The sequence below is a fragment of the Alosa alosa genome, chromosome 11 (genome assembly GCF_017589495.1).
Source record: "Alosa alosa isolate M-15738 ecotype Scorff River chromosome 11, AALO_Geno_1.1, whole genome shotgun sequence".
Taxonomy (NCBI): domain Eukaryota; kingdom Metazoa; phylum Chordata; class Actinopteri; order Clupeiformes; family Clupeidae; genus Alosa; species Alosa alosa.
Genome location: NC_063199.1, coordinates 29,864,964 through 29,888,306, shown reverse-complemented (window position 1 = coordinate 29,888,306; position 23,343 = coordinate 29,864,964). Strand labels below are relative to the sequence as shown.

The 23,343-nt window shown below is 46.3% G+C and overlaps 1 protein-coding gene across 1 annotated transcript; it reads left to right on the top strand.

Moving 5' to 3' along the window:
* The first annotated feature begins 888 nt into the window (after window positions 1–888).
* Window positions 889–23,059, top strand: man2a2 (mannosidase, alpha, class 2A, member 2). Its single transcript, XM_048256962.1, is given in 24 exon segments — window positions 889–1,016; window positions 2,604–4,098; window positions 4,664–4,921; window positions 5,278–5,422; window positions 8,327–8,498; window positions 8,860–8,987; window positions 9,706–9,879; window positions 10,207–10,393; window positions 11,553–11,730; window positions 12,334–12,536; window positions 13,226–13,299; window positions 13,302–13,410; window positions 13,814–13,928; window positions 14,121–14,191; window positions 15,302–15,467; window positions 15,667–15,903; window positions 16,704–16,826; window positions 17,356–17,604; window positions 18,614–18,755; window positions 19,431–19,564; window positions 20,118–20,192; window positions 21,407–21,601; window positions 21,961–22,074; window positions 22,872–23,059. Coding segments are annotated over 23 exon segments (3,537 nt in total). The 5' UTR covers window positions 889–1,016; window positions 2,604–3,963; the 3' UTR covers window positions 23,025–23,059.
* The last annotated feature ends 284 nt before the right edge of the window (window positions 23,060–23,343 follow it).

The following is a 23,343-nucleotide window of genomic DNA, read 5'->3' as shown; positions in this document are numbered from 1 at the left end:
ATGTCAACAATGTGTGTGCAGAGTTAATATTGCGTGAGATGGCTGTTCTTATCTGAAAAAAGCATCTTTGACATAAATAAATCAAACAGTGCCTAAATTGTGTAGAGGGGTGGCATATGCTTTTGTACTGACAGCTTGTGATGAATTATTGAGACATATGTTCAAATCCAATTTCAGAGAGAATTTGCTGAGATATAATGAGGTTGCCTTTTTGTATCAACCTTGTCTCTGTTATCTCTTCAGTATTTCCCAGCATGTCCCACTCCAGTGTCTCAGAGGAGCTGATATGAACATTGTAAATTATATCACCGGTGCTTCCTTGCTGTTAAACCTACATGACTTACAAAGTCTAGACTCAGTTAACTCCTCTCCATGAGATAACAACCTTGATCTTTTTTAACATAACATATTTTTAAAATGAGTCTTTGCAGTACCCTTACAGGGAAATGAGTTCTTATAGCCAGTTGACTTTGACTACATTGAACTTATCCTTATTTAATAGGTTTACAAATGTTGCCTATTCTAATGATAGACCTACATCTTAAATATAGTGCAGTATTACTTATATTGTTGTTTGCCATTGTTTTGAGTAATGTCCTTCATAGCCCCCCCGACTCACTTCAGCTTAATTCCAGTGGCCTTATATTTCCCCTAAATTAATATTAAGTAGAAGCCCATAAACGAAGAGTTTCGTTTCATATTCGTTACATGATAAAAAATTCATAACTACATTTAATTACATTAGGCTACACTTGAGAGAGATAAGATATACTGGAGGGCATTCAGATTAATTTTCAAAACCAAGGGCAAAGTCACTCGAACATTTTTCACATAATCCTAGGACCGCAGCAATGTGGCATTTAGCATAGCCAATCGTATGTTGATGCGCCTGTGTGGCAACAGCATTTCCCATAATGCATTTGAGCAACTGTCTGTCGCTAACTGAGCTTCGATCAAGGCTGGGTGAAGAACTGACGGTCACCCTCGGGGAATATATAAATTTCTCTTCGTGAAAGGTAAATGCATTTACAAAATATTATTAGTGTTTATGAATGGTAATGTGCATATGAACCTCATATCTAGTATTATTGTCATTGGCTCAAGCATAGTTCCTTTCTAGGAGCAAGTGGTCGGTCATTGAAGAAAGGATTTGTCCAGATTAGGTTTGTATTGTTATGTTAGCTAACATTGGCTAATTGAGTAGGAATTTGCTAACCTGTCATCTATCTAAATTGTGACTGTATTACAAACACTGCAGCAATAGGTATTTGTTAGTGTCAGTCCAATGGATGCAGAAATGCATTTTTGCCTGTGCCAACCCCTCGATAGCTGGCTAGCTAGCTAGCAAGGTGTCTTTATACCATAGCATGCTGCATGCATCTAACTGGCGTTAGCTAGCTACCGGTAACTGTTAGCTATGCCTTTCGAGGTTTGTGGACCAGCAGTGGCCAATACAACGATTTAGATATGAAGGTATGCAGTAGATAAGGTCAGTGGCACCTCATCATACAATATATGACTGTATCTCCAAACTAGGCTATTTAGTTTGCGAAACATGTTACGATTCTCAGCTACCGATAGCTAGAGACATATCAATGCAGGCTGGCATGTTGCAATGGATAGGCATCTAAGATACCTGGCTAAATTAACACAGTTAAGACCAGACGGGAAAATCAGCAGTCTCAGTCAGCTAGCTAGAGGTAGCTAGCATTAGATAGCCAGCGTCAGTGTCTTTATTTACTTGTCCAGTTTGTCAAATGGTTGTTGGTGATAATGTCAATGACTACTGCCACCTGGTTTGTCACCTAATCTAACATTTAATTTTATGCCTGGGCATATAAATAGCATTTCAGAATGTAATTTATGATGTCAGATGATTCGGAAAGTTACTGTGTTGCAAGATGCTATAAACCATGGACTGTTCAAATCCTTGAGGCCAGGCAGACGTCTCTTTTCACATGACTAAAACATACGAAACAGAGAGACTGATGAGTTTGTTTCCTCAAGCCACGCGGACCCTGAATACATATAAAACTCTAAATATACTACATGGACTTGCCACACTGCACTCAGCCTATACACACTGTAATTTTACATACTGCACTTTTTACCCCCCTTCTCTCTCAATGTATTTATAACATTCTTCTAAATCTTTCTTCATACTTGTAGTCAGTCAAATCAGTTTTATTTTTATAGCGCATTTAACATGCACGGAGTGCAACCCAAAGCGCTCCACAAACTTAGTGATACCTCTGCACAGGAAAGTTGAGCAGCTAAATAACATTTCACTACATGTTTTACAAAGTATCTCTATCTATGTGACAAATAAAAATCCTTGTGTGCATAACGTTAGTTTTTTTTGGACATAAAAGTACATTTAGTCAAGTTAACCACCAATTTATTTATGTGAATAATTTCAAACATACCAGTAAAATGTGACACTAAAAGGATTTGCTTGACCTTGTACTGTAGATTATTTAATTTGTATCAAAACCAGATTGAGTCTCTGAAGTACTCTCTGTGAACTACTGTACATTACTGTCTGCTTAAGTGAGTGTCAGGTGTTGCTAATTCACTTAAGCACAGTTTACTCTTGTTTACAGGTTGTGAAAGACCAGTGACACACATCCCACATGTTCAGGATCGTCAAGGATTTAATGGATGCAACATTAGGAAACCATTAGGAGGACCTTATGGAATCTATATTACCACATCTTGGCTTAAACCCTTTTCGGCCCGGTCAGGACCAGAAACTAGTTACCTCTTCACCAGCTTAGCCCAAATCCCCCAGGCCAATGCTAAGTCCCTGACACGGTGAGGAGATTGGATTAAGATAATATTAGAATTCGCTCAGAGAAGGAGCGGAGGAACGCACCTGCATGCCCCAGGGCCCAGATTCAGGCCACTGTGTGCTCATCTTCTGTGACTCCTTTACAGCCACATACACACACTTTTTGCCACAGCCTGCCATTTGTGCAGTAGAAGCTCACTTTCCAGCTTACATCAAGCCCTGGGGTGGTGAGTGGCCATTTGAATGCGACATCTCTGCGGCTTCAAGAGTGCAATAGGACCCCCTGCCTTGACCAAGCTTCTGCTTCTGATTACCTGCCCCCTGTTTAGTGTGTTGGTGTGTCGTGACTGAAGCCTGAAGAGTGAAGTGGTGTTGATGGCCACATGGCGGGAACATCTCGTGAACATAAATGAGTAAATTAGCTGACAAGTAAATGGAAAAGGTCACAGCAGGCGAAGTTGTTGCTTCCATGCCCAGTGCGGTCCATCCGCTCTGAGAGATGCCATTGCTGCTGTGGACGGTCTGGAGAGGGGAGGCTGTGCCTGCCTGAAGCTTCTGTGGAAAGGACTGCATTGGCCTTGACAAATTAGCACACACAGACTCCGTATGCCTCACTAGCATACACACTATGCCACTTGAACAGTAAGCTCCCTGTCTGGGGTCCCGCTGTTTGTAAGCTGTTGTGTGTGTGCGTGTGTGTGTGTGTGTGAATGTGAGTGTGTGTGTGTGTTTTTTTTTTTTCTCTCTCTCTTGTTTGCCTGCCCTGGAAGTTTTGGATGGTTGAGCACAAGGGGCACTCTGAAGGAGCCCGGTGGTGGTGGCTGAGATTTGGCTGCAGTTGACAGAGCGGCGTGCCAGCCAGCCCTTCCGCACCGTATCCCCACGCACACCTCCCACACCCCTGCATCTGACGCAGGGAGGTTTTCGGGGAGAGCAAGGGGTTAGTCATGAGGATCCACTGACACACACACCTACACACACGTGTGCACACACACACATACACACACACAGACCGCTTTATTTCCTCGGACCGTCTGCGTTTTCAAGACTCCCTGTCCAACCCTCCCCCTCCCAGTGTGAGACGGAGGGAGCTGCAGGCAGAGGCCATAGAACCCCGCCATAGAACCCCGCCATAACCTCCTCTCCGCTGACACTAACCTCAGAAGCCCAGCATGAAGCTGAAGAAGCAGGTGACTGTATGTGGGGGTGCCATCTTCTGTGTGGCGGTCTTCTCCCTCTACCTGATGCTGGACAAGGTCCAGCACGACCCTGCCAGAAGGCAGAACACTGGGGGCAACTTCCCCAGGGTATGTATGCAAGGAATTTTGAGTGATTCTTGTTTTTTTTTTTTTTTTAAATGATCTGTGCCATGCCACTGAAATGAATTTCTACATAATAGTTCTACATAAACAGTCTGCAACATTTAATTTAGACTCCTGACAGTCACTTGATGGCTTTAAGCTATTAGGCTGAGCAGATTATTCCAAGATCAAAGAAGTCTTTTTATCACTCTGCTGTAATTCTCTGAAGCTTAATTAAGTCCATATTTATAAGGTGCTAATTGGCTTAAATTGTTCAGATTAATTCATTCACCACATGACTCCCCCAGTGCTTCTCCTGACCGAGCGGCATGTAAGGAAAGATGGTGTTTGACAGCCTCAGTAATTACCTGTTTTAAGACCTGCCATCTTAATTACTTGATGAAGACAAACAAGAGCAATTAATTAATTTGTTAGGTTTTGTTTTTGTTAACACGCTGTCAGTGTGTTTGATGTTTCTGTCCTAGTGTGATCTTTGCTGGCAAGAAAATGACAGGAGCGGTCATCATGCCTGTGGTTGATTTTGTTTTTGTTTTGTTGTGGTGTGGTATAGAGCCAGATCTCGGTGCTGCAGAACCGCATTGAGCAGCTGGAGCAGCTGCTGGAAGAGAATCATCAGATCATCAGCCACATCAAGGACTCTGTGCTGGAGCTCACCGACACAGGCGCCATCTCGCCCAGCGGCCACCTGCCTTTCCGCAGCACCAACGGCTCCTGGGTCATGCCCTTTGACGGGAGGCCCACCTTCCTCTCGCTGCGTCCGCGCGACTGCCAGTTTGCTCAGACCCGCCGCGGCCCCACCGAGCTGCAGGTGAGTCCGGGCCAGTTGCTTCACCTGGCATCTGATTTGGCACTGGGCATTTATTCATGAGACTGCGTGTTTTCTGTGTGTATTCATACTACTTGTTTTCTTATGTTAAGCATATGTTGTATATTGCATATCTGTTTATGTTGATAATGAAAAATGTCACTACAGTCGTACTTTACAAACGTACTGTGAAAGCACGTTCTCAGTAATATTTATTTATATTGGCATGAAAATAAGTCATCCATCTCAAACCCTGAAACAAAACCCTGCTCTTTGACCTGGGGAATGTTTGTATGGCATTAACTATTTAAAGGCACATCTAAAATATGATTTTTTTTTTTTTTACTGTGTGTTAACAGACGCTCGATGTTTACTCTCTGCTGAATTTCGACAATGTGGACGGTGGCGTGTGGAAGCAGGGCTTTGACATCACCTACGACCCTGGCGAGTGGGATGAAGAGCCCCTGCAGGTGTTTGTGGTGCCACATTCACACAACGACCCAGGTGGGCCCTCCCCCGCAGGCCAGCTGCAGCATTTTCAGACACTGCGCCTGAATTCAGGCGTGGGTCAGGCAATGTTAAATGTGAAAATAGATGATTATATGGAATAGCTTTGAAGGGTTCACTTCTTGTGACTTAAGGCACCGAAATGTTCCTCGCTCTAAACCCTGCATCTCTCTTTGCCGTTGTCCTGTTTTCTGATCTGATCTGAAGCTCTCCACTTCAATGGTCTTCTGAGATTCATTAGGTGAACACGTTTTCCATAGTGCCATGCAAAGAAAGTCCACCATAGACGGGAAGTCCACCATAGACGGGAAGTCCATGGGCAGGGCTGTAGGTCCTTGAGCAGAGATGGGAAGTAATACTTCGTTACTGTACTCAAGTAGATTTTTCAGATATTTTTACTTTACTTTTACTCCTTACATTTTAACACGAATATTGGTACTTTCTACTTCTTACATTTTACAAAACAGGCTCGTTACTTTAGTTTCAAATAAATTCAGTAGAGTTACCGTTATTATTTTTCGCGTCATCAATAGCGGATGGGAATATAGGCTACGTTGCACTTGACGCACCACTACAAGATGACTCGACAGATTTGGGCGGCACTCGCGGCAAATCATTGTAGTTTGATGGCAGTAAAGTTAGCATGTAGTGTGCAAATGTATAGTCCATCTTACTGTATACACACCCATGAAGCCAACAAAGAAAATGCAAAAATAGAGACTTTTGTGTAATTATTCCATTTTGTGTAATTATTCTATTTTAGAACCTGACATACAATCCAAATAATCTACAAGAAACCTCAGAAATGCATACTTTTATTGTCAGTATGCATTTTGGGTAGCCAAAAGTCCTATGGGGAGTTTCATATGGCATTACAAAACGCATGAGCATACCTTGGCAAATAATGGTCTAAAGTGCTCATTTTTTATTCTATATTGATCTACTTTTGCACACAGCTTCGCAAGACCTGGTGCTAAGACTCAGGTGTGTTTCTAAAATCATATCAAGTGACCTAGAGGGCTGAAATGTGGTCAGTTCAGAGATGCTTGTTATCCAGCAAAAGCAGAAAACAATATTCTAGGCTCTGTAACTCCGTGCCAGTGCTTCCTAAGAAACTACAGGATCTTATCTTTCTAAAGATGTCCAGCATTTGATGGTAGGTCAAAAGAACACACTGCCCTCTGAAGTAGCCTAGGCAGTGCACTGTTGGGGGGGGGGAAAGCCTAAAAATGGCCCAACAGGTTATGGGAAGATTTAAAAAGAGAGACTGGCACTGGCAGAGTCTTGCACTCAAGTAACATTTGTGTGGTCCAGGTAGGCTACCGTTGCATAAAAAATGGTTATCATTCACAAGACTACTTTTACTTTTATACTTTAAGTACATTTCCAAGCCTGTAGTTTGTTACTTTTACTTGAGTAAAGAAGTTAAATCAGTACTTTTACCAGAGTATTTTTTAACACAAATATTTGTACTTCTACTTGAGTACGGGAAGTGAGTACTTTGCCATCTCTGTCCTTGAGGAAGGAGAGGGTTTATGTTTTGTGGGTTTATGTGGCAGAAGAAAATAAAGTGGTGAAAAAATGGTGGAAGTGAAGTGAAAGAAATATGTGCTGAAATAAAGGATCGCTGGTCACTCTGTTAACATGGAGTAGCTGATGTCTTTGGGGATACACCAGTTGCGAAACTCCGATGTTTTCCTGATAACCGATGCCGATATTTGTTAGTTTACTTAATTTTTGTTGTTAATCAGACCCTTTAATCAACCATTTTCAAGTCTTCCAGGCCTTCGTAGCACCAACATAACACAGCATTTACTGTAGCAATATGGGCCTGTACTGATGTTGGGCTAATATATCGGTGCATGGCTAGATGCCTACATTGAATGTACTCTGCATCATTGAACCATTGATTCAGATGAACCATTGGCTCCACATGCATTCGTGATTGTGCGTTAATTGACCATGCCATCATAAGTGGGCTCGTTATGGAATGAGGAATTGTTGGCATGACTATGGTTGCGTGAGTGAGATTCAGTAGGGCTTTCTTGCTGCTGCTGCTGCAGCAGTGCGGCTGACTGTGGTGAGGGTACAGCGTGTTCAGCTTGCCTCTGATCCTTCACTTAGACACGCGAGCGGCCTACCCTCTCTTTAGTTTGTCTCTCTCTCTCCCTCTCTAAATATCGCTCAGCTCTCGCTGCAGGCACACACACACACACACACACACACACACACACACACACACACACACACACACACACACACACACACCCTGCGGGCTGTGGGTCTGAAGGGACTGGACCGTCTGGGCTGGCAACAGCCTAGCCGTGTGTGTGTGTGTGTGAGATCAAACTAGCATCGGGCAGACCAAATAATCACCACCACACTCCTGATGACCATGTTACATATTATATGCATAACTCATATGGTAAAGATGATTATTATGGGGAATATGACTGAAAAGAGCCATTTCACTTTACCGGACGAGTTCATCCTAATATTATTCAAACACAACTGCTGGAAATAATGAGTGATGACTTGGCCCTTTCATCTCTCGCTCACCTTTCTTGTTTGCGCTGACTTCATGTTTTGCGCAGGGTAAGGAGACGTTCACGTCTGAATAATTGAAGGAGCGTTATTTTTAACAGGGCTTTCTGAGGCGCAGGCAGCTTCTTGTTTGTTGTTCTGAATGGGAGCCTGTCACAGCTCTAAACTTTTGTGCAGTTTTTTTTTCTTCTATCCATCCATCCCTTGCTCCCTCCCTCCCTCCCTCCTCCCTTTCCTCTAGGCCCAGTAGCAGGATGGTGCAACACAGTGGGGAAGGGGGGAGGGTGTTGCTGGGAAAATAAATTTTGAGGCTAAGGCTGCTCGTTAACTCCCGTTGTTTTTCCATCTGCGATCAAGGCTGGATCAAGACGTTTGACAAATACTACAGCGACCAGACGCAGCACATCTTCAACAACATGCTGGTGAAGCTGGCAGAAGACCCACGCAGGAAGTTCATCTGGTCTGAGATCTCCTTTTTCGCCAAGTGGTGGGAGAGCGTCGACATTCACAAGCAGGCAGCCATGCGCAAGTAAGGATCTGGCCAAGAGTGGCACCACTGTGTGTCTGTATGTGCTGCCTCCAGTTCGTAGGCTACTACTAAGGTTTTAGATGGCCATAATGCTAGTACTGCAGAGCAGTGAAAGCCGTCCATTGTCCTCTGTGGACGTACAATTGGCCCTATAGGCCCATTCTACACCACGTCCTATTTATTCAAGAAAAAAGTCCTTTTCAGACATTTTGAATGAAGTAATTATCCAACCACTCCAGTTCCTAAGCTATCAGACAAAAGAATGTAGATCAGGATATTGTTAATGCCAGTTAACATTTAGCAGTGATTTCTCTTGCCTATGAACGTTTTAAAGACACAAACCTGTTGCTCTTGCCTGCAGGTTGATTCAGGACGGACAGTTAGAAATGGTCTCGGGCGGCTGGGTGATGCCTGACGAAGCCAACACCCACTACTTTGCCATGATCGACCAGCTCATCGAGGGGCATCAGTGGCTGGAGAGGAACTTGGGTAGGTATTGCCCTGTCGCGCCATCCACACTGCTTGCCTCAACACTACTAGGCCCATAAATATAGAAACTTTACGTATAATGCAGTTTTTAGGGTTTTGTATATTACATTTACATTCAGGTTTACATTTACATTTATTCATTTAAAACCTTAGCAATATATAGGTAAGTAGGTTTTATATGTCTATGACTAACCCTATGGTCAGATGAGCGAGACAGGAGAAAGACAAATGGCTATTCCTAGCTTGTGCTTACCAGGTCACTAACCTAAACTAGAAAGCTGGGCGTGATTGCTCAGATTTATCAACACACTGACCGACCATGTTCTAGTGCTCACTACTATTTTCATAAAATAGACCTCTAGCCTATTTTCATCCCACCTGGTTAATTGCTTGCCTCTTGTCACGATAAGTCCCTAACTCTTTCTGTATATGAATGGCAGCTAGTTGCTTCTTCTTTAAGCTGTCAGTTGAATTGGTCAGTGCTGGTCTATATTTTTAGGGGCTTTTTATGCTTTTAATTGGACAGGACAGTAGAGAGAGTGACGGGAAGTAAGCGTGAGAGTGGGACCAGGAAATGACCCAGGTCGGTCTCGAACCCAGGTCACCGTGGGCACGTGGAACTGAGTATGGGATGGGCTCTAGCCAGTTGCGCCACAGCGCCTCCCAGTGCTGGCTTTTTAAATGGTTTCCTTTCCTTTTTCTCTCCTGTGGGTCTCAGGCATCACGCCGCGCTCTGGCTGGGCCGTGGATCCGTTTGGCCACAGCGCCACCATGCCGTACGTGCTGAAGCGGGCCAACCTGACCAGCATGCTCATCCAGAGGGTCCACTACTCCATCAAGAAGCACTTCGCCGGCAGCCGCAGTCTGGAGTTCATGTGGAGACAGGCCTGGGGTGAGACGTGGGTCAGGGAGAGGAGGGGGGTGGGGGTGTTTTGGTTATAGAAATACAACATTTTGATATCTCATTCATGGCAGACCTTTAGTTCATGTTGAACATAGGAGGAGAAAGTTGTGGTACACCTTGGTGTTGTATTTTGATCATTTGTTAGGCATTGAGAAGTTATTTTGTGGGTTGTTTATGCATTTCTTTTATACACTGCAGGCTTTTCACTGAGTTTTGGGGAATGGGACAATATGCCTGAACCAGTGTATCATTGCTACTGCTGTTAATGTTACTGAACAAAATCCTTGTTCAAATTCTCTGTTACTATGGTGACAGACCCGGGCTCCAGCACGGACATCTTCTGCCACATGATGCCGTTCTACAGCTACGACGTTCCGCACACCTGCGGACCCGACCCCAAGATCTGCTGCCAGTTCGACTTCAAGCGCCTGCCAGGCAGCCGGGTCAACTGTCCTTGGAAGGTTCCGCCCAAACCAATCGTGGACACTAACGTGGCTGAGAGGTGGGTGTATTCAGTACATCAGGATAGAATAGAGTAGAATAGAATAGAAAGCCAATCATTATTGTGATTTGTATAGCTCTGCATACAATGAAAGGAATAGATGGATGCTCCAGTTTGTTGCATTAAGAAACAAGCTTAAACAAACAGCATCTAAACTTGTCAGTACAATTTAATTTGAATATCTCCACTATACAGCATGTTTCCCCTCATGCCTGTTTTCAAAACAAAAGAACAAAAACAAAACAAAACAATGGAACCCAGAACACTGAACAGAATTCAAGAAAGCACACATACAGATAAATAATACATGTCTACACTTACAGCAAGTCTCTCCAGTCCACACACATTCCGCAGTGAGATGTGCTGTGTGTTTCAGTTCTCATAACTCTATCACAAATACTACACAAGGTAGAATCTGTCGACCATGTTTTATCTGACTGACTGAACTTGCACAAGACAACATTCCTTTTGCCATCACGAAACTGGGGCTAAACCTGAAGGCAGCTCATCAGCAGGAACGGTAGAGAGCAGGTTCCTAAAACTGTTTTTATTTCTTCTTCTTGTACGATCTATGCTTCCCTATCAGTCTGAAAATCTCCCTTTTAAACAGCTCCACACGGCTGCCCTCTCACAGTAGGTTTCCACACAGCGAAACCGTTTAATCACATACATGTTTTCATTACAACTGGCAGCCTACACCATCCCTCACGCACCAAACACAAACACGCTGAACTGATTGGTTCTGGTGTGGTTCTTATTTGAATAAAGTTACACTTTCGCCAACTCTGTTTCGCGTGCCTCGGCAAATTCGCTCTCATTTCGCCCAATCAGGGCTAACTTCGCCACCATTGAACCTCATTGAGAGGGAAGCTAAATTTGCTTCAAAGGAAACCCACCGTCAGGCCCCAGTAGACAAAGCTGGACAACAAGAAACTATAAATAGACAATGTCAGTGCTAAAGATCAGGAAAAACAATTTGCAGAAAATGTCAAAAGTGAGAAAGATAAGTCAGGTCATTATTAAAAAAAAAAGCTGATAGATGCTATATTGAGAAGACCTATATTCAGATGCACTTATGAGATGCCACACAGACAGCCAAAATACTTTTGCTCTGGAAATGGGTGTGTAATGTATACTGATGCTTGTTTTATTCCTCCAGGGCTAACCTTCTCCTGGACCAGTACCGCAAGAAGTCCAAGCTGTTCCGCAGTAAGGTTCTGCTGGTCCCACTCGGTGATGACTTCCGCTACGATAAGGCTTTGGAGTGGGACCAACAGTACCACAACTACCAGCGTCTGTTTGACTACATGAACTCCCACCCAGAAATGCATGTGCAGGTATGGTTCTGGATTTAAACAGGCATTCAAATGACCTTGTGGTTAGGCTTGTCTTGTTACTGTGGAGCTCCTTATAAAAAGCTACCAAGGTCTTAAATCAGTAGACCGGACATCTTGTGGTCTTGTTGTTTATGACTGAATGCTGGTTCTTGCCTTGTAAAAGCGCTCATTACATCCTAAATGCCATTGTCCTGGGTGCGATATAGCACAGTGAAAACATTAGCATTTCCAATTTGCCAAAGACGTTCTTTAATTATGGAAGGAAATTAAATCTGCTCGATGAATTATTGGTGAAACACTGTGTCTGATCTTTAAAAGGCTGTGGGGTGGAGGTGTTTGTCTCTGCAGTTTGGCAGACACCGATTTTAGGGCCTCTCCACGGCTGTACAACAAACACCCCATTAAGCCAAGCTGTGAGTGCAGGAAAAGCTCAGAATTAACGATTAATTCATATAAAGATCATAAAGTTTTATGGGGCGAGAGACTGCACGGCGGAGATCTCTGGACTGCCCCTAGTCGCACGGAATCTGCAAGTTTTCCGCTCCATCTGCTTTTGTTAGCGAATTCCTCGCTCAAGGTTTCCCTCTATCCCCCTCTTGGCAGGCCCAGTTCGGGACCCTGTCGGACTACTTCAGCGCCGTGTACAAGGCCAACGACGTGGCCCCCGGCACACGGCCGCCCGACTTCCCCGTGCTGAGCGGCGACTTTTTCGCCTACGCCGACCGCGAGGACCACTACTGGAGCGGCTACTACACCTCCCGGCCCTTCTACAAAAACCTGGACCGCATACTAGAGTCCCACCTCAGGTGAGTGGACTCCTACCACCACACCACACCACACCACACCACACCACACCACACCACACCTTAGCTGGGCCTCTCTGAGCAACTGCTGCTAACCACTACAGGCTGGTTTAGGCTGGCTGGGTTCTGGCTAAGATGGCCTTATTAAAGAGGCAGAGAGGGGGCATTATTCTCTCTCTCTCCTCTCTGGCAGCGGTGGAACCATTTTATGGTGCAGGCCTTTGTTCGGTGGAACAGCCTCCCTAATGGCAGCAATTACAGTCGTCTCTTCCAAAATAGCCTCAATAATGCATGGAGATGGCTCCAAATTGGCTCATCCACTTGAGAGAGGGACCAGAGACCGCTGTTCTGTAGAGAGAGAGAGAGAGAGAGAGATGGAGAGAGAGAGAAAACAGTGTGCTCATGGGATGCGAGAGAGAGAGAGAGCACGGAATGGTGTGCTCATGGGATGGTAGAGAGAAAAGGGACCAATAGACTCGTTACTTTTCTCCTCTTTAAGGTTCAGCACACTATGCAGCTTTACGAAAAGCCCAGTAGACCTGAGTGTGCACATTGGATGTGCTGGAACGCTCTTGGCAGCTCGGTGTTGGTTATATTAGTTCACTGATCTGTCTGGACGTGTGGCTCTGGTGGTGGTGGTGTGAGGGGAGCGGTCTGGGCTCTGATGCCTGCTCTGTGTGGTGGTTCCTTAGGGGGGCAGAGATCCTCTACAGCCTGGCGCTGTCCCACGCCCGCCACTCGGCCATGGAGAGCCGCTACCCGGTGTCGGGATCACGCTGCTGCTGGGCCTGACCGAGCATAACGTCGCCCTCTTCCAGCACCACGACGCCATCACGGGCACCGCCAAGGAGGCAGTCGTCATCGATTACGGCAACAGGTAGCCACAGGCAGGGGGCACGTGTGCGTGAGGATGTTTGTGCACACACTTGTGACTATGGTAGAGAGTGTGTGTGTGTGTGTGTGTGTGTGTGTGTGTGTGTTTGTGAGTGCTGTGCATTTTGGAAGTGTGTGTTTGTGTTGGAAGGGTTGGTGATTTTGTCCTTGAGCTTTCCTTTTGTATTTTGGCTGTGAGTTTTTTTTAGGTGCGTGCGTGTGTGTGTGTGTGTGTGTGTGTGTGTGTGTGTGTGTGTGTGTGTGTGTGTGTGTGTGTGTGTGTGTGTGTTACTGTAGCAGCAGTTGGAGACTGGTAGGATGGCTGTGTGTTTGTGTGTTAACTCTAGCAGCAGATATGTGTCATCACAGCAGCAGTGTGTGAACTTATTGTCCTGTGTGCTCTCTAGACTGTTGCGTGCTCTGGTGGGCCTGAAGAGAGTGATCATTAATGCGGCCCACTTCCTGGTCATGAAGAACAGAGACGTGTACCGCTTCTACCAGTCGGAGCCCTTCCTGGAAACGGTGAGCTCGGACGCACATCAGTTCATTACACACATCTATTCCTATACGTTTGAGTGTGTGTGTGTGTGAGATGTTCTCCCTTCACTGTAAAGCACTTTGGATGCCTTGAAAAGCGCTAAATATTGTGTTGGTGTTGCTGTTGTTGAACTGTGTGTGTGTGTGTGTGTGTGTGTGTGTGTGTTTGGAGAGCAGGATGACCGACGAGCCACCCAGGACTCCCTCCCTCAACGCACTCTGATTGAGCTGGACCCCAACGCCCCCAGGTGAGAGCCCCTCACTAACACTGCTGTCCCTCATCCCAGGCATCTCTGGCTCCCTGTGTTTCCTCTGCTCCCTCTCTCCCTCTCTGTGTTTCCTCTGCTCCCTCTCTCCCTCTCTCCCTCTCTGTGTTTCCTCTGCTCCCTCTCTCCCTCCCTGTGTTTCCTCTGCTCCCTCTCTCCCTCTCTGTGTTTCCTTTGCTCCCTCTCTCCCTCTCTCCCTCTCTGTGTTTCCTCTGCTCCCTCTCTCCCTCTCTGGCTCCCTGTGTTTCCTCTGCTCCCTCTCTCCCTCTCTCCCTCTCTGGCTCCCTGTGTTTCCTCTGCTCCCTCTCTCCCTCTCTGTCTCTGTCTCTATTAAATTCCCTTTTATTTCCCTGGGGGACTGCTCCTCCATCTTCATTATCACACGCGTACACATTGTATGCTGTGAGGGAGAGTTTGGATGGTGGTCTGTGTATTGTTTGTGTATGTGTGTGTGTGTGTGTGTGTGTGTGTGTGTGTGCAAAGTATGCGTACGCTACATCTGCAGCCCCTTAGGCATCTGATGACGTGTAACCCTGTGTAGCTGCACAGACTGTGTGTGTGTGTGTGCATTTGAAAAGTTATGCATTAGTATTGCCTGTCATCTGGTTCCGTTGCACTTGACGGAGCAGGACAATCTGTGTGTTTATTTGTGTTCCTCCCTGGGGTGTGAGTGTATAAAATAAATCTGTTTCAGTGGTACTGTATGTATCTGGTAGCATTTAGCACAGTGATGCAGGCCTGGTTGTGTACTGTGTTGGTGTGTGTGTGTGTAAAAGTATATCTGCATCTGTGCCCCCTATGGTATCTACAGGTGTTGTTTGTGTGTGTGTGTGTGTGTGTGTGTGTGTGTGTGTGTGTGTGTGTGTGTGGAAAGGAGGAAACCAGGCTCAGATGCTGATGCTTCAAAAGTGTAAAACAGTGTACAAGGCCTTAGGACAAGTCTGCGTAGGTTCCTGAGGTGTTATTCAAAGTGTGTATGTGTGAGTGAGGGATAGGATGTAGTTAAACATTGTGGTGCAAGTGGTGCTTTTGGTTTGTGTAGGTTTATGTGTGTGTCTAAAGTCTAGTATTTCTGCATCTATGTTCCCTCAGGTATCTGGTGGTGTTTAACCCAGTGGAGCAAGACCGGTTGTGTGTGGTGACTGCGCTGGTGAGTTCTCCAAACGTGCGTGTGCTGACCGAGGATGGCCAGACCTTACCAGTGCAGCTCAGCGCCCAGTGGAGCTCCTCCTTGCAGGTCAACGCTGAGGTCTACCAGGTCAGCTCGTGTGTGTGTGTGTGTGTGTGTGTGTGTGTGTGTCTGTTCATGAATATGAATGTATGCGTGTGTGTGTGTGTGTGTGTGTGTGTGTGTGTTTTGGTGTTTTCTCATGCAATTGTTGGTGAGTGAATATATTTGTGTGTGTGTGTCTGTTCGTGTGTGTGAGTGTGTTTTTAACCGCATCTCTCCCCTTCAGGTGTCCTTCATGGCGCGGCTGCCTGCTCTGGGCCTGGCCGTGTACCACCTGTTTGAGACCACGGACTCTCCGATGACCATGCGCTCCGAGACGGTGATGCGTCTGGCCCCGGGGTCCGGGGCCGTCAGGGGCCTGGACCCGCTGCCTCTCCGCATGCAGGCGGCAGACGCCCAGCCCTTCTTCATCCACAGCCAGGCCTTCACGCTCGGCTTCTCCGGCACCACCGGCCTGCTGGAGGTGCGTCAATCATTAATGTGTAGAGTTTTATGCTTAAAACATTCCAAAAAAGAGGCCGTGTGTAGAAAGTTTAAACCATTCAAACCATTTAAAAACCCCAGAAACATTTTAAAAAAACGTGATGAAATGTTTTTTCCATCATGTGAAGTAACTATTTTGACAGAATGTCCAAACTACCTGTGCTCTGTGTTGCCCATGTATATCATCCCATCATCCCATTTAGCATGATTGGCAGCCACAGGGGGGCGGTCCTCTCTCAGCGCTTTGCCCCCTAGTGCCGGAAGTCAGTGGAGGAGTACCATCGGCGTGTTACCAGACGAGTCGAGTGATTATGACTGCTGTTAACCAGCAGCAGATCTTACAGCATGCACATGAATTCAATCAAACAGATTTGGATGATTTATTCCTCTCCCTTCCTCTCTCCTCTCATCTAATCTCATCTCTGTCTCTCTCCTCTCATTTCTCCCCTCTTTCCCCTACTTAATGCCTTCCTCTACACATCCCTCGTTCGTTCCCTTGACAACATCCTCAGAGTTTCTAACATGCCTCATTATATGGTTTGACATATTTCCCTGCACTGAGCACACCAGATCCATCAGATTCGTCTGAAACCCTCGATAGCATGATTCAGCTAATGAAGGGCATCATCATAACCCCAGCGCTTTACTGTGCCTGCCTGGAGACCATTCTGGAATTAGGAAAAGCTCCAGAGTTCTGCTATTTTTACATGTCAGATGAACCAACCCTCACTCTCTCTCTCATTTTCTTTCTTTCTCTCTCTCTCTCTCTCTCTCCATCAGACGATCCGGCGTAAGGAGGAGTCTCAGGAGATGCGAATGCAGTTCCAGTTTGTCACCTACGGCACGAGGCCATCCAAGGACAAAAGCGGCGCGTACCTGTTCCTGCCCGACGGCAGAGCCAAGGTAGCTCCCACTCCCTCAGCATCATCAGCAGGAGCAGCTCAGAACAGCGCTGCCGGGTGCTTTGTTGCTATTACACTGCAGTGTCCTCCATCCTCCGCTCTCCATAGTCCATCTCCAGCCAGCTCATTTTGTACAGCAAGATTTAAGATTACGTTATTTTCCAGATCTTATTCAGAGAACATGTGCCTATTCACTTAGAAGCGTGTAGCTGTGCATCCAATGCTGCATGCTACATTGATGTATGGACATCTGTTTTTGTATGCAGGTCATAAATTGCCGATTTGATTGTTTTTTTTTTTTCAATTCAGAAACACATTTCACCTGCTCAGAAATACAATCACAAACATTAAGTAGTACATCCAGTACATGTCAGTTAAAGCTCTCTCTCTCTCTCTCTCTCTCTCTCTCTCTCTCTCTCTCTCTCTCTCTCTCTCTCTCTCTCTCTCTCTCTCTCTCTCTCTCTCTCTCTCTCTCTCTCTCTCTCTCTCTCTCTCTCTCTCTCTCTCTCTCTCTCTCCCCCCTGTGAAAGCCGTATGCCCAGAGGGATGCCCCGGTGGTGCGCGTGGTGGAGGGTCCGCTCTTCTCCGAGGTGGTCACCCACTACCAGCACTTCCAGCAGACGGTCTGCATCCACAATGTGCCCGGGGTGGACGGCCTCTCCCTAGACATCAGCGTGCTGGTAGACATCCGTGACCAGGCCAACAAGGAGCTGGCCATGCGTGTGACCACGGACATCCAGAGCGAGGACACCTTCTACACTGACCTCAACGGCTTCCAGGTTAGTGTGGCCCGCAGGAGTTAGGGGTTGGGGGGGGTGGTTATCATTGCACTGTACAACACATTTTTTTTTTTTTAAATGTGTTGTATATGGTCCTGGTACATTTTTTTTTTTTTATATTTTTTACCCTGTTGCCTTGTAGAAGCTGGGCTGAGGGCTGAGGCTCATGAAACATGGATGCTTATTTTGGACAGTATTACCACTTGTTGCTAGGTTACGTAAAACTCTTAGGCTTTTCATGTATTAAGTATATATTTTATTAATTACAAAAAATGAATCCAATCCAAAGCAGTAACACAGAGAAGGAATAAGATAAAGCATTATAATTAGGTAATAATGATTATATATATTCTATTATGGAAAATGCTATCAGAGAGAGTACAGTACCTTTGCATTCTTATTATGAGTCATTCTTCTGGTGCTACTGTGGTGAAGTGAGACATTCTTCCTTACTTAGCCACAAACAATTTCCGTGGAATGCTGCCAGGGTATAAGACTGGATGTTCCTTCTGGTGCTCTTCAGTTTAGGGATCCAATTAATGTTTTAAAGAAAATCTGAGGCACTCACAAGGGTTATATGTTTAAAAAGTTTATACGTTTAAAAATGTAATCTCACTTGGCTATTAAAATATGTATATAAAATTCGTTTCGGTATAATCAACCATTTTGACTTGTCCTGATGAAAGCTGATGCCAAAATGAGTAGGCATGTCTTAAAATGAATAGTCATGTGAGATTAAAGGCCTTTTCAACATATAACCTTTGTGAGTGCCTCATATTTTCTTTGAAACGTTCTTTCTTATTTCTCGTCTTCATGACCTTGGTATCTCTGTCCCCGCTGCTGTGCTGTGATGTGATGTGTGATCGTGGTGTACAGTAGACCCAAGGCCCTGGTTAAGTGCTCTGGTGTAGTAGTAGACCCAAGGCCCTGGTTAAGTGCTCTGGTGTAGTAGTAGACCCAAGGCCCTGGTTAAGTGCTTCAAGAGTTCTGGGCTCTTCCTCATCCACAGATCCAGCCACGGCGCTACTTCCACAAGCTCCCCCTGCAGGCCAACTTCTACCCCATGCCCACCATGGCCTATATACAGGACAGCCAGCACCGCCTGACCCTCCACACGGCCCAGGCCCTGGGTGTCACCAGTCTGGACAGTGGTCAGTACCCTGCCGACACCAGCATCTGTTCAGCTGACGCTCATCAGCACCCAGCTGGGAGTGGAATTAAACTGCCTGCCCCTGTCACACCTCGACCTCCACATCTCTTCCTTCTCCTCCTCCTCCCTCTCCTCCTCTCTCTTCTTCCTCCCCTCTCCTCCTCCCTCTCCTCTTCTTCCTCCTCCTCCCTCTCCTCCTCCCTCTCCTCCTCCTCTTTCTCTTCTTCCTCCTCCTCCTCCCTCTCCTCCTCCCTCTCCTCCTCCCTCTCCTCCTCCCTCTTCTCCTCTCTCTCCTCCCTCTTCTCTTCTTCCTCCCTCTCCTCCTCCCTCTTCTCTTCTTCCTCCTCCTCCTCCCTCTCCTCCTCCCTCTCCTCCTCCCTCTCCTCCTCCCTCCTCCTCCCTCTCCTCCTCCCTCTTCTCCTCTCTCTCCTCCCTCTTCTCTTCTTCCTCCTCCCCTCTCCTCCTCCTCTCTTCTCTTCCTCCTCTCTCTCCTCCTCTCTCTCCTCTTCCTTCTCCTCTCTCTCCTACTCTCTTCCTCCTCCTCCTCCCTCTTCTATCCTATCCCCTTCTCATCATTATTCCCTCTTTACTTTCTCCTCCTTTATGTTCCCCCTCTCCCTTCCTCACCCTTCTTTGTCCTTTCCCTCTCTTCCCCCCCCCCCCTCTCCGTCTGCAGGTCAGCTGGAGGTGATCCTGGACCGCCGCCTGATGCAGGATGATAACCGGGGGCTGGGCCAGGGCCTGAAGGACAACAAGAGGACCCTCAACCGCTTCCGCCTGCTGTTGGAGAGGCGTCCGGGCAGCAGCCGGGTAAGGCCGAGCATCAACGCCGCCACTGGCCTCCTCTTCGCTGCTCACGCACTCTCATCTCTCTCCTCTTTTTATCGATGTCATTTTTATCCTCCATCTCTCCTCCCTCTCTCCTGTGAGGGCCCTGCTGATTGGGAGAGTGAGGACAGGACTCCGGCTACTCAGGGTCACTAAAGGGTTTTTTAGTAGAGCAGAGCTTTGTCCTCCTGTTCTGAAGGAGTGCAGTTTCTCTTCTTTGTGGAGGCCCTCCCATGCATACTGTACTGTACATGCCCTCTGTCATTACACATCTTTTTCCCACTCTCATATTGACTCTGTTGTCTCTCTTCTCCACATCTCTCTCTCTCTCTCTCTTTCTTTCTTTCTTTCTTTCTTTCTTTCTTTCTTTCTTTCTTTCTTTCTCCTCTCTCCACATCTCTCTCTCTCTCTCTCTCTCTTTCATTCATTCATTCATTCATTCATTCTTTCATTCTTTCTTTCTTTCTTTGTCTCTCCTCTCTCCACATCTACATCTCTCTCTCTCTCTCTCTCTCTCTCTGCTGCACTTGTTCAGCTTGCATCCAATGCTGGCCTGTTTGCCAGAGTCTCCTCCTATTTCTCTGGCATGTTCGGTGATGAGGCTAAAGAGGTAACGTTGCCATGGCAACTGCAAAGCATAGCAAGCCGTTCTCCCCATGTGGTTTTGTTTGCCATCTGTAGTATCAACACACCCCCCCCGGTCCCTCCCAGTGCCGCCCACAGGCAGGGCGACCCTCAGTCAGGGCAACCTTGCCTCTCCCTGGTCAGAGTGCCCCCTTTCAGTGTGGATATAACACCCCGGCTAAGCTGTGATCTGGTAGAGGAATAGTGCAGTCTCACGCAGTGATAGTTGTGTTTGAAACTTGATGCTGTGTATGATGGGTGGATTTTGTGTGTGTGTGTGTGTGTGTGTGTGTGTTGCTTTTCACTTGTATCAATAGTAGGAGTACGAATTGTTTTTTGCACTGATGGTTTATGATGGCAGACTTCCTAATGTTTTTTTTTTTTTTCACTTAGTTAGGGAAAGTTAGGCTTTTTTTTCGCCAATCTGCAAAAAAATTTCTTTTTATACCATGTACCACAATTACAAAACAAAACTTTCTTAATCAGTTTAAAATTTAACAAACCTCATAACAAACCTTTACATGTTGCTCACTGTCCACCCTCAACGTTGGACACTCTTTTCTCCATCTATCTATCTATCTATCTCTCTCACACACACACATTTATGCACATTGACTCTCTCACAAACATATTCACAACCACTCACACACACACATTTATGCACATTGACTCTCTCACAAACACATTCACAACCACCCACCCACCCACACCCACACAAACACACAAACACATATGCAGCCAATCTCTGGTCGTAGAAATGAGGTTTGTTAAATTTTAAACTGATTAAGAAAGTTTTGTTTTGTAATTGTTCAATAAAACCACTTGTTATGGATTTTTTTATGGACTTGGAGTCATTTTTACTCAAAACGAATGGCTGGGATGGATTCAGCACTCCTAAAACCCCCGAGTTTGACATCTCAAAAGCTAATATTGGTCAACAAAATGTTTTCATTATTTTCGCCCAGTCTCTCTGGGCACCCCAAACTTGATGGGCTCTCCAGGTGTTTCCCCGAGGATTTGGCTGTGGATAAATTGGGAGGTGTTACTAGACACCTATAGGAACACATGGTAAAAAAAGCTATGGGTAAGAATCTTTTTTGCAGATTGGCGAAAAAAAAACCTAACTTTCCCTAACTAACTGGAAACCTGCTGAAACTGGTGTGTGTGTGTGTGTGTGTGCGCGTGCATGCATCTATGCAGCAGGTCATGGACAGCGAGCCCCTGAGCTTCCCGTCCATCATCAGTCACATGACGTCAGCGTTCCTGAACCACGAGGTGCTGGCTCTGCCGGTGGTGCCCAAGCACGGCGTGCCCCCCCTGCGCACCTTCGCCCCCCTCGCCACCCCGATGCCCTGTGACTTCCACCTGCTCAACCTACGCACCATCCAGAGCCAGGTGACACCCCCATCCCCCACCCCCCAGACACACCATCCAGAGCCAGGTGACACCCCCCATCCCCCCACCCCCTAGACTCACTTTTATGCATTTATTCATACAATGTACACACACACACACACTCTCAAAGCAAACTGATGTTAGATCAATTCATTGGAGTCATTACACATCATAACACATAATCAACCTCTTGGCTGCTTTGTGTGCATAATGTGTGCCTGAAGTGAGTATATGTACATGTTTGTGTGTTGTCAAGACCACATGGGGTATTATAATTTAATTTGGTGTGTGTGTAGTGATACAGCATATCGGGTGTAGTGTACTTAGATGTTCAATTGGTGTTCATGTGTGCATAACAGCAGGACCCTCAAAGCCCATCCCCCCTCACCGCTCTGCTGCTGCACCGCAAAGCTCTGGACTGCAGGCTGGAGGCCCAGAACCCCGGCTTCAACTGCAGCACCACACATGGACAGGTCTGTCTCCCGTTAGCCTGAGCTTATAGCCATGACATTTACATGTATTCATTTAGCAGACAGACGCTTTCATCCATAGCAACTTACATATGTCAGTTATATTACAAGGGCCGTTCTCCTCAGAGCAACTTTAAGGGGTTAAGTGCCTTGCTCAAGGGCACAACGGTGGAAGCCGAGAATTTAACACAACTTTTCAGGCTACATGGCTTTAGATGTAAGATGAGAAAAGTTACCAGTGTACCATTTAAATCGAAAGTTCACTGATCTTAAGCAGCAACATGGACTCGCAACAACAGACTCGGGAATAGAATCAGGGTCGACCGATTGTCAGGGGTTCTGCTGCTCCACTACCACGCATACATTTCTGATATGATTTACATACGACATGTCTTATGTTTTAATTGAATGTGTGACTAAAGACTAAGAAGAAGTTTTTTTTGGCGGCCTTCCTGCAACGCACTTTGGGCAGTTATCGGGCAGCTATTTTCCCATTCAAATGAATGTGGAGGCATACAGAAAGGTGTTACAAACTAACCCCATGCATTTCTATGGAGGATTCGTTGAGTACTGTCTCCTCATTAGAAAGTCTGCTAACAATCAGTAGTAGATGTCTACTGACCACATACTTTCCAGTGATCTATGTGATGACTGAAGATTATTGAGCGATTGTATGATGTCTGACGTAAGTCCTTTGTTTCATGTTTCCTCTCTCTCTCTCTCTCTCTTTGTTTCATGTTCTCTCTCTCTCTCTCTCTCTCTCTCTCTCTCTCTCTCTCTCTATCTATCTATCTATCCAGCTGACCATGTCCAGTCTGTTCCGGGGTCTGGACCTGCAGCTGCTGCAGCCCACATCTCTGTCCCTGCTCTACCCGGGGACGCCTCTGGCCAACGACTCCGCCATCACCCTGGAGCCCATGGAGATCTCCACCTACAAGCTCAAGCTACGTTAGCCCACCACACAGCCATGCACGTTTGGGGCGACCAGGGGGGGTCTTGCTCTGGAGCCTCTACACCCACACAGGGCCATCTCTTAGTGGGCTTCTGCTCTCTTGCCTGAGCCCACCCAGACCACCTGGACTAGAGCAGCCTGGCCACCTCAACCCAGAGACCCAAACAGGACTGTGGGCAGTGGTGGTGGGCATTCTTAAATATCAGGGGCTGCCTGGACACTGTGGAGAAAAATAAATTAAAAAAACATCTGAAACATGGGAAGGGATGCAGGGGGATTTTGGAAGGACCTGATGAAGGTCAAGATGGCTGTGATTTTTC